Source organism: Panthera pardus, unplaced genomic scaffold, assembly GCF_024362965.1.
Source record: "Panthera pardus isolate Hobbes unplaced genomic scaffold, ASM2436296v1 HiC_scaffold_27, whole genome shotgun sequence".
Taxonomy (NCBI): domain Eukaryota; kingdom Metazoa; phylum Chordata; class Mammalia; order Carnivora; family Felidae; genus Panthera; species Panthera pardus.
In genome coordinates, this window is record NW_026526843.1 from 2,800,897 (window position 1) to 2,813,150 (window position 12,254).

A 12,254-nucleotide genomic window follows, 5' to 3' on the forward strand; every position below is an offset into this window, starting at 1 on the left:
GTACGATGCACGAATTATGCAAAGGAAGTTTCTATTTACAAGACTTCAGTTTTAGAAAGCAATTCTAGCGAAGAGTTTATACACGTTAAAACTTGATTTTCAACTGTGCCCACAATCCAAAGTCTATTTCTTTTTCTTACGTTTCTCATCAGAAATCGTAAGGAGTCCTCAGAGCTTAGATAACCAAAGTCATGGATGTTCACGACTTCGGCAAAATGGTGACTTACTAGAAAACTCATGCGGAGTGTGTGTGCTCTCGATGTGACACTGCAACTGGAACGGTGTGGGATACTGACGGTAGCAGTGCTGGCAGGTAGTATGGTTTTCCCAGCTCTCGCTGTTCTGCTTCTCAAGTTCCAGATGGTGTTTCATGTGGTTCATAAACCTATAAATGATTGTCAATAGATGCAAATATTCAGATTTATAACCAAGGAAAAAACTCACAGATAAGTATTTGAACTTAAATGTTAAAAATATAGTTATATTACTCAAAGTAGTATCTGCAAAGCCTTAAAGGCTTCTAGAAAAGTGTGCACTTTAAATAATCACTTTCATTAGGTGGCCCAGTAAACATTTCTCTCTGCATCTTTGTTTGAGAATCATCCATTAATGTAGTTCATATGAAATACCACTACTTTGCTACAAGCCTTCATCGTTCATTCAGATTTTAAAAAGTTTGTAAAGAAAAACAACAGGCTTCTTTTCCATACATGAAATACTATTTCCATTTTAAATACATTAAATACATAAAGAGAGAAAACCCTATCACCAAAAGCGGCTACGGAGCCAGAGAGAAGTCTTTTAAAGGTCTTAAAGACATACAATAGGTTTCAGCTGCTTAAAAGACAAATTAGTATTTTTATTTGTGTTTTGGTTTGTAAATGCATGTAGTAGCAATTTTAATACCTATAATTACAAGAGCTTTTCGTAATTACAAGAACATCTTGTTTTATTTCATGATAGTGGTTTACTATTAGCACAAACACTTCATTTTGACCCGCAGGCCATGCCCCCTGTAGCACAGTTCATTTTTTACATTCTGCTATGTCAGGTTCCCTAATAGGTTTCTTACGAGAAGGAAACTATGACCTTCGATGGCAGAGAGTACAATATAAAAAGGCAGATCTATTTCAGAAGGCTCACTGAAACTTTTTACTGAATTTCAAAGTAAAGCTATTCAATCACGTTAACAATTTTAATACAGAGCCAAATATTAACAGTTACTCATTATGAGTCCCCAAAGGATACAATCTTGAAGTGATGATATCATCAGCCTAGATAGCAATCATAATATGGAGGTTTTAACATTTATCTTCTGACACGTCCTGCTTATAGTACACCTTGACATATTTTTTCCTCCTTTTTTTAAGTAGGCTCTATGCCCAATGTGAGGCTTGAACTCACGACCCTGAGATCAAGAATCACATACTCTGGCAACTGAGCCAGCCAGCAGCCCCCCTTCCCCCTTCTTTAATTTTAACATCATCTTTATTAAAATCTATTTTTAAAAATCCAAGTTTTGCCTAAATATTTACATATAAAGGTCATGAGCCATTAAACTTTCAGCTTATAACTTTTAAGTAGTACAATCTACCTGCATAAAGTGATCTGTTAACTAGCTATCTCTCAATTATTCCACTGCCCCCATCTGCAGTGCACATTTCTCAAGCCAGGAGATGGAGATGTGGAAAAAAGTAACCACCTCACAAAGCCATTCTCAGAATAAAATAGCCCTAACTGGTTTTGGTAACACTTAATGTAGAAAAAAAATCCTACAATATCTTGACAGGGCAGAGAGTAGAAATCTTGACCTATTCACTTCTATCACCCTCTAAAACCATCAATTTGCCATCCTAGATTTACTGTTAAGGTAAAATGTTATTTAACATCTACAACATCTTTGGTTAACTGTTCAGGTTTTATTTACTAAACAATATGACAAAAATCTTACAAGATTTCTAAGTGTTATAAAATATGGTTAGCTTAAAATTTCTAGATATTCTGATAATCTAGAAATCTATAACCAGTCTTTTGAAATGAAGCAAAAAAGGAAATTTCATGTTTAATATTAAACAGGCCAATCTTAAAGGAAAAACCAAAAGGCTGTTGCTGAAAGAACTTCCAGTATCACATGCCTAACATTTAACTATAATAAGTTAAATACTTAAACAGTGAACCGCTTTCCTATGCATTTGACCAAATTCACTATTATTTTCTGATGTATTTTATTGTAAAAATGGTAAAGATATAGAAGGAAGTCACAGAATTCTCATCATAACATTGTTTCAGTGTTACATCTCAAAGCACAATTCTCTTCTGTTAAGCTACTGGCCATTAGCTATTGATGGCTGTTAGGGCTTAATAAAAGGAGGTAAAGAAATGTAAAAACTCATATGAATCATATATGTGAAAGGTCTTTGAATAGAAAGCACTGTCACAAATGTAGCATTCATAATTGTTTTAGGTTTATATTACAGTGCATTTCAGGATTTTCCAGGTACTTCATTTTGGACCCAAGAATTCATCAGAAAATAAAATAAATACTAGGCTTAGAAATGACCTGCAGGATACTTAAGAATGCTAATTACAAAGCATAGCTATCAAGGGTAAATATTTTTAAAAGTTTACAAATACATGTGTGTGTGACAATATACACATATATACATATCAGTATCACATCTAAAGGAAGTGCACTGATGCCTGCAATTTACTCTGAAAAGTAAAAACAAAAAAAAAAAAACAAAAAAAACCCCCCAAAAAACACAAACATCAAATGGAGCCTATGGATGAATAGGTACATGGCAACACAAGTGAGGTAAAATGCTAATGGTAGAATCAAGGTGGTAATTATACAGATGTTCACTGTAAAATACTTTCAACTTTGCTGAGTATTTGGAAAGTTTTATAATAAAATGTTGAAAAAAACAATGTCAGACTACATACCCAATGAAAAATACCAGTCAGTGTGTCTTGCTTGTTACTTTGTTCATTACTATCTTACTTAGGATGACAGTAATATGCCATATTACTCAAAGACTGCAAAGTGTAAGTTCCTAAAATTTAAACCATACACGTATAAATCTTCAAAATCGAGAATTATATCTCTACTTTTAAAATATGTTAAATTATAAAATAAAAGCAGACAAGTTTCATAAACTGGAACTTCTCTAAAGAAGATCATCAGGAGCGCCTGAGTGGCTCAGCCGGTTAAGCGGCTGACTTCGGCTCAGGTCATGATTTCGAGGTCCGTGAGTTCGAGCCCTGAGTTGGGCTCTGTGCTGACAGCTCAGAGCCTGGAGCCTGTTTCGGATTCTGTGTCTCCCTCTCTCTGACCCTCCCCTGTTCATGCTCTGTCTCTCTCTGTCTCAAAAATAAATAAACGTTAAAAAAATTTTTTTTAAATAAAAAAAAAAAAGAAGATCATCAAAAAATATCACTTTCTAGGGGCGGTTGAGTGTCTGACTTCAGCTCAGGTCATGGTCTCACAGATCGTGAGTTTGGGCTTGCATCGGGCTCTCTGCTGTCAGTGTGGAGCCCATTTTGGAACCTCTGTCCCCCCCTCTCTCTGCACCTTCCCCTCTTGTGCACTCTCTCTCTCAAAAATAAAAAAAAATTAAAAAAATATTTTAAAAATATCACTTTCTCTGCAAGGTAAATGTGGTAAAAATGATACATATGAATTGAAAACTAGAGCATTAAATAAGACTAATATGGAGGAGGTCAAACTGGATGAAGTAGTTCTTGTGACAGGAAAAGTAGATTCAAAAGTAGCTAAACAATAAAAATATCTCATTGAAAATTCCTAGTTCAATGATAAATACAGACAAATGTGATTTTTCTCTAAGTTAAAACAAATTTTTTCCTTTCTTAAGCTTTATTAAAAAAATACAACAAAGTGGATCTAAGTGTCAAACACCTAAAATACAATAAAAAACAAAAGATTTTCGACACAATAATCTGCCTTTATTCTTAGTAGAAAGTGTTAAAATTGCTTATCTAGGATAGCACAGGAAAATAAAGATACGATATTTACATCAGTAGCATACCAATTTTCAAACAGAAACAGTAACAAATATTTACATACCTAATATTATTTTTAAGAACTTTCAAGCAACTGAAGCATTTAAAAGTTGTGTAAGTCTTCTGTTCATCATCGACAGCTCCTTCGTGTCTTCCATAGTAAAAGTCACTAACTAACATAATTAATTTTCCTTTTTCTGCACCAGTCTTATTTTTATTTTCAGTATTTATAAGTTCTGCTTTAATCATTTCCAAGAATTTATTCACCATGTCTGGACAACAACGCTGAAAGAGAAAAAAATATATGTATGTTTTATTTACATCTCTCTAAAAAGTTAGGTGCCATAAAATGATTCTGTGTTTATAACTAGGGCCAGCTTAGGTAAAAATATGCTTGGCAATATATCTGGAGAGAGAGTCACCAAAATGTTTGCTTCTTTCTTCATATAATCTAAAAAATTCAAACAATAAACACTCATATCTTAATAATTTCAAAAACAAATTAAAAACCTTAAGACCAGGGATAGCTATATATCTAATACCATTTTCCTTGTAAGTAAAATTTTCAGATATAAATATTTAATAATAATTTGATCCTTGGCCTAAAGTCATTCATTTCATATTTGTCATGATATAGCTTAGAAGTGCCTGGGTGGCTCAGTGGGTTAAGTGTCTGACCCTTGATTTCGAGTCAGGTCATGATCTCACAGTTTGTGGGTTTGAGCTCCACAACGGGCTCCACACTGCCTGCTTGGGATTCTCTCTCTGCCCCTCCCCTACTAGTGTGCATGCTCTTTCTCTCTCTGTCTCTCTCTCTCTCAAAAATAAGTAAATAAAGTTAAAAAATTTTTTTAATGTTTAATTTATTTTTGAGAGAAAGAGAGTGTGAGCGGGGGAGGGGCAGAGAGAGAGGGAGACACAGAATCTGAAGCAGGCTCTGGGCTCTGAGCTGTCAGCACAGAGCCTGATGTGGGGCTGGAACTTACAAACTGTAAGATCATGACCTGGGCAGAAGTTGGACACTCAACCAACTGAGCCACCCAGGCGTCCCTCAAAATAAATAAATAAACTTAAAAAAAAAAAAAACCCAAGACCTCATATAAACTGACCCTAATGTGGAATACTTACATACATAAACTTTTAATTTTCAATTAGATAAAACTAATTCATTTATTATACACAATTTGCAGTTGTGGAGTTTCTCTAGAAGAATTCTTTAAGAATAACTAGAGATCAAAAATATAAACTTTTCTAAAAACTCAAACTACATACTCACAATGCAACCACAAAATGAAAAGCTTAGAAAAATAAAACACAACAAAAAAATTGTGACAGAATCAAGACCAATTAAACCTACCAGATCAATTAAATCTATCCTGTCAATACAAATGGGTGGGTTTAATTCAACTACTGAAAAAAGAAATTTCACACAGGATCACAAAAGAAAAAACAACTCTGTGGAAGCAAGAAACGTACCAAAAACAAAGTGCTTTGGAAGGGGTGAAAATAAAAAGATAAAGAATATAAATGTCAAACAAAATAGAATCCAGGCCAAAAAGGGAACACTTTATAAAAATGATATAGGATACATTCACAATGAAGTTAAAAGAGATAGATCCATCTATATCCTAAATAGCAGCAGCCATAAAACAGAATTGGAAGACATCAAAGAAAATAGTGTTAATTTGAAACTTAAAAAAATGACAGAGCAGGTAGATGAATATAAATGAAGATACAGGAACCTAAATAACATATTTGTATGTTAGAACTGACTGATAACTATCAAATTCCATACTCTTAAAAACAAATAACAACCCTTATTTTCAAGTTTCTATGTAACATCCAAGAAAAGAGCCCATACAATTTTCAAAACAGAGAGAAAAGTGTGGGAACCTGGACTTTGCCATCAAAGAGACTGAGGTTTGAATCCCAGCTATACCAATTAATTGGCTATAAAACAAGGAGAAAAAGATCGAGCCTGAAGAATTTTCTATGGATTAAATGAAATAATACTTTAAAGCTAAGTAATGTGCCTTAGATAAATAGGATGTTTCATTTACACTCTAAAATACTTCCTTTGGAAGAAAATATTATCTTTGTGGTATTCCAATCTACATATGTATAATAACAGCAAAAGATTATCCACAAATAATCTAAAATTCACATTTTTTTCAAAACGGAAATCCTTATTGTAATATTATAAAAATTTAACTGAAATATAAAAATGTAAAGCTAAAATGTAAAACCCTCACATAGTTTTAATCACAAATACTACAATGAATAAAAGCTACATTTTAGAGAACGTGTGTGCCACTTTCTTCAAGTGAAGAAATATATGTAATATGCTATGATTTGTGTATAAAATATATGAAAAATAAGAACATTCACGTGTGCCTATACATTCAGAAAGAATGTCAAAGAGTATATAAAAAAATTAATAAAAAAATATTCTGGGGCTCCTGGGTGGCTCAGTTGGTTAAGCGTCCGACTTGGGCTCAGGTCATAATCTCAAGGTTCTGAGTTTGAGCTCCTCATGGGACTCTGGGCTCTCAGCTCAGATCTGCTTCGGATTGTTGGTCTCCCTCCCTCCCTCCCTCCCTCCCTCCCTCCCTCTCTCTCTCTCTCTCTCTGCTCCTCCCACCCCTCAAAAGTAAACAAAACATTAAAAAAATTATTTCGTTTGCAACTCATACTGGGAACCAGGCAAATAGGAGACAGGATGGGATTCTTCACTGTATACATTCTTTTTTATTTAAGTTTTTATTTTAATCCAAGTTAGTAGACATACAGTGTTATATTAGTTTCAGGGTAAAATACAGTGATTCAACACTTACATACAACACCTGGTACTCCTCAGAACAAGTGCATTCCTTAATCTCCATCACCTATTTCACCCATCCTCACCTCTGGTAGGTATCAGTTTGTTCTCTATAATTAAGAGTCTGTTTCTTGGTTTGCCTCTCTCTTTTTTTCCCTTTGCTCATTTGTTTTGTTTTTTAAATACCACATATAAGTGAAACTATATGGAATTTGTCTTTCTCTGACTTATTTTGCTTAGCATTATACTCTCTAGCTCCATCCATGTCACTGCAAATGGCAAGATTTAATTTTTTATGACTGAATAATATTCCATTGCGTATATATACCACATCTTCTTTACCCATTCATCTATTAATAGACACTTGGGCTGCTTCCATATCTTGGCTACTGTAAATAATACTGTTATAAACATAGAGGTGCATGTGCCTCTCTGAATTAGTATTTTTGTATTCTTTGGGTAAATACCCAGTAGTGTGATTGCTGGATCATAGGGTAGTTCTATTTTTAACTTTCTGAGGAACCTCCATACTATTTACCACAGAGGCTGCATCAGTTTTCATTCCTACCAACAGTGCAAGAGAGTTCCCTTTTCTCCACATCCTTGCCAACACCTGTTGCTGACTTTAGCCATTCTGGCAGGTGTGAGGTTATATCTCACTCTAGTTCTAATTTGCATTTCCTTGATGGTAAGGGATGATGAATATCTACCTTCTTACACTTTTTGAATCATGTGACTATATTACCCACCCACCCCCAATTAAATAAACCAAGGATAACTAAAAAAGTCAGCCCTTTTTTTCACTTTCCATCTATAATGTAAAACGTAGAAACATCAAGTATATCTCTATATTACATAGATAGGAAAACTGAAAATGCTGGTAAAAGCTAATTCTCATATAAAACCAAAACCCAAAGTTCAGTTAACGGGAATCACACTCAGGGAGGTGGAAATAACCATATTTCCAATATTCAAATATTCAATATTCAAATACAGTTTTGCCCAAGAATAAAGATTGCACTTGGAGTGGCACCTGGGTGGCTCAGTAGGTTGAGCATCTGACTTCGGCTCAGGTCATGACTCATGGTTCATGAGTTCAAGCCCTGCACTGGGCTCTGCTGACAGCTCAGAACCTAGAACCTGTTTCAGATTCTGTGTCTCCCTCTCTCTCTGCCCCTCCCCTACTCTCTGTCTCTCAAAAATAAATAAACGTTAAAAAATTTTTAAAAAAGATTGTACTTGGAATTTTAGGACACTTCTTTCTACATTTTTTATAAAATGTTGAATTTCAGTGAAAAATTTGCCAGTCTTTGAAACAGCAAGAACTTTTCCTAAGTTGCTTCTTTGCCTTGCACTCTTCTCATCCCGTCTTTCCTAAATATAATCTACATGGCCTTTTTTCTTGCCTCTTTTCCCCCTGCCTGCCATTTATATTGGGCATACAAGACTACAGACTATCTTTCCACAGACAACACAGAACACTGCAATATAGGTGGCTCAGTCGGTTAAGCATCTGACTCTTGATTTCAGCTCAGGTCATGGTCTCATGGTCATGAGATTAAGCCCTGGGACGGGCTTCACATTGGGCATAGAGCCTACTTGGGATTCTTTCTCCCCACCCCTACCCCGTCTCTCTGCCCCTCCTCCACTCTCTCTTTCTCCCTCTCAAAATAAATGAACATTTTTTTTAAAAAGAAAATTATCTAAAACCTAATTTCAAGAGCTTCCTACACCAACATAAAGCTAGAATTAACCTGTAACAACTAGTAACATGCATTACTTATGAAATGTTCTACCATTAGTTTCTGCCTGATGAATAAACACTAAAATGCCAAGACTAAGATTTTCATTGAGTAACGTGACACGCGTATATCACCAGACAAAAAAAATAACGTTAAAGAAAAGAATTTTTAAGTACCATGAAAGATTAAGCACCTAACAAAATGTCTGCTTTACAAGAGGTTTGAAGAATGGCATGACCTAGTCAATAAAATATTCTGATCAATACATTATTTTCATTAGAAGTTAAAATATAGTATGTACAGAGATTCAAGCACCGTGTGTGAGTGCTGGCTAAGGGTGCCTCGGCCCAGGGCCTGGCGGGCCTTATCAGACAAAGGCTGCAGCCCCTGCGTGACTTGGTAGCTGTGGCGCACGGGACTAACTTATCTGGGAACCATTTGGGATTGAATAAAGCAATGGGATTGAATAAAGCAATTCGATTGGAGGCCATCCAGGAGCAGGAGAGGATTCCTCCACCCATGAACCATTTCATGGGTAGGGGCAAATGGTTTTGCAAATGAGATTTGCCATAGACATTTGTCCTGCAAGTGGTAAAATGCTAGAAACGAGGGGCACCTGGGTTGCTCAGTCAGTTGTGCATCCAACTTTGGCTTAGGTCATGATCTCACAGCTCGTGAGTTCGAGCCCTGCATTGAGCTCGCTGCTGTCAGCACAGAGCCCACTTCAGATCTTCTGTCCCCCTGTCTCTTTCCCGCTTGCACTCTCTCAAAAACAAATAAATCTTAAAAAACTTTTAAATTAAAAAAAAATGCCAGAAATGAAGAGAAAGAAATGTTAAGATCTGAGAAATAAATGATTCACCTGGGAAAGCTCCAATACCTGCAAACATTCTGAGGGCTGTCGCTAAAAGAAACACTGGACTTTTTACAGTCTTCTAGATATAATACTTTAAAAAGATTGGAGGGGGGTGCCTGGATGGCTCAGTCGGTTAAGCATCCGACTTCAGCTCAGGTCATGATCTCACGGTTCATGATTTCAAGTCCCACCCACATCCAGCTCTGCGTTGACACTGCAGAGCCTGCTTCAGATCCTCTATCTCACTCTCTGCCCCTCCCCAGCTCTCTCTCTCTCTCTCAAAAATAAACATTAAAAAAATAATAAAGGGGTCAGAGGTAGGGAAGATCTCCTCCTCACTCGGGACTATTCTATTTCTTAAAGTACTACACACTGTGTTTAATGTATTCATATATTCTAAAGCCTCAGAGAGAGATCAATGACAATCACATCTCTTAGAAAAAGCAACATCTAAAGCTTTGGTCTAGCATCCTTAGTTTTAAAGCAATTCCCAAACACTGTCAATTTCACCTTACTTCATCATCCAGCTCCAGAAAATGGATATTTTTATTGATAATTTTATGGCTGATAAAGCTATTATCACATCTAATAAAATTAATGAAGGATTACTTGGTATCCTCTAATGCCCCCGGTAAAATACAATATACATATACTATAGTACACATAAGCTAAATTTAAAATTTCATGATTGGGAAAGATTCTTAAATCTTGTATAAAGACAATGATCATGAATATCAATTTTTACTTAAGTTATATGAAAATATCAATGAGAAGATTCCTTATCTAAATACCCGGACAAACGAGCATTTACAATGGACCGATCCTTAATGTTTTCAGAAACTTGCCAGTATTTTTAAAATTCAAATTTTGAAAAAATTTTACCTTCATGTGATATTTCAAGGGATCCAAAAGATTAAACTTTACATTGCACCTCGGACAAGATCTTAGAAAAGGCGCTCCAGTTTTATAGTGAGGTGATGAGGTATTTGTACCTAAAACAGATTAAGGACTTTCGTGACTCAAATTCTTTTTTAAACGTGAAACAACCAGTAATAAAAGTTTAAAAATTCATTAGAATGTCTAAAATTTATGTATAAGTAATATAATTTCTATTTCACATGCTAGATTCATATTTACCTTTTGATATCATAACATGGGAAGATGCCACCGAAGGAGAGTTAGTTAAGGACAACGAAGCACAAGGACTTATGTCAGAACCACTTTCACTGGTCTTTGGCTTTTTTGGATTAACACTGTTTACTTTAGAAGTAGAAGAACGTTTTATTATAGGCAGAGTTTCATCTATACCTACAATGATTTAAATAGTGGGGAAAATATTTGTAAATACTTTAATATAGACCATTGCTTACAAATGCTACTAAAATGGCTTTACATTTAAATTTAAGTAAAAATACTTTGAAGCTAAATTAAAGATAATATAAATGAATTATAGCATACAAATGACAATACAGAATGATCAAAACTTATATGATCAAGATAGAAATTGTACAAATAGTCATTATGAACTACATACATTTGAACAATTTATGAAATAAACTTTTTATGCAAGAAAATTCTAAAAATACTTCCACATAAAGAAATATATATAAATAGGTAACATAAAAGAAGGCAGACCAAAAAAATCCTCAGCAAAAAAAAAAAAAGTTGAAGCACAGGGAACATTCTAAGCTCAGTTCCCATAAACAGATTTACCTTCAGATACTTAAACACCTTTGGGCTTGTAAACAAAAACAACTTTTATTTTAAAAATTTAGAGAAAACCTTTAAGATACTCATAAAAAGTTCTTTTTCTACTTATTAACAACCTGATAGGGAATAAACAAGTAATTTAAACCCATGAACAAAGTACAAACAACTAATCCTGAATGATAATACCTCACACATTCATATGAAAAACTTAAAAAAGTATGATGGCTTTCAAACTGTATTCCCCTGAGGTTAATGGTTTTGTCTTAGGGAATATAGTAGGCAAATCAGATAGAAAAACTCTCCTTTTACCTTTTTAAAGAAATTAGACTTTTACATAAAATTTTGTTTGAGAGGAGATTTCATTACTAAAGACAGTTTTGAGTTTGAAAACCATCACCTTAAAGGCTAAAGAATCATGTAATTCAGGGTATTTTCAAGAGAAGTGGGGCTATTTAGGCTATAACCAGACCCAGCAAAAGTCCTGTAGAAAATAACACACAATTGTACTTTGTGATAAAGATTCTAAAACTGCACATCCTATTTTAATGCTCCCAACTGTACAGTAATAGGAGAAGCAGTAGAACAGACAAATAACAGAAAATGAGAGTATTGTATTAGTGGGCTCCACTGTCAAATATGTGTTTCATTCTTTAAGATAACACAGAAATGATTTTTCCCATCTTCAAGCACATGCTTACTGACAGCTATACTGCAGGCACTTGGGATCAATTTCTGTGTAATCACCAACATTCTTCTCAGATACTTAGGTTACTTGAACAACCAATGATTGCTGTTATTTTGGCAACTGATTATCTAGCAGGCTGTACAATAAATATAGACTGTTTCATATATAATTTTTTAAAGCATGAGTAAATTCCCAAGTTAAATAAAATCACTCTGAGCTCAATAGTTTTAAATTCTAACCCCTTAACCTGCTTATTTCTACTGTCTTTGGCTTGTGCCATTCACTATCTTCAACAGTGCCAATAAAAATCCTATTCTCATTCTTCCAAAATCAAGTTCAAATCCAACCTTCTCCAAGGACTTTCTATGATTATTCTAGACAGGAGTCCATTAATCAGGCTTCTGAACACATAATACATATTAT

General features: G+C 34.6%; 1 protein-coding gene across 4 annotated transcripts in view; it reads right to left on the reverse strand.

Annotated features, from left to right (window-relative positions):
- The window catches only part of ZNF280C (zinc finger protein 280C), an 87,325-nt gene that overhangs the window by 51,495 nt on the left and 23,576 nt on the right, over positions 1–12,254 (reverse strand). For all 4 annotated transcript variants that reach the window (XR_008418193.1, XR_002074522.2, XR_008418194.1 and 1 more), the window contains exons 8-11: positions 10,574–10,744; positions 10,319–10,428; positions 4,085–4,305; positions 228–385 (exon numbers count right to left, since the gene is read on the reverse strand). Coding sequence is in view for 1 of the 4 variants with exons in the window: in XM_019427013.2 (XP_019282558.1) it covers positions 228–385; positions 4,085–4,305; positions 10,319–10,428; positions 10,574–10,744 (660 nt within the window). In the remaining 3 variants the exon portion in view is untranslated. The remainder of the gene's footprint in view (positions 1–227; positions 386–4,084; positions 4,306–10,318; positions 10,429–10,573; positions 10,745–12,254) is intronic.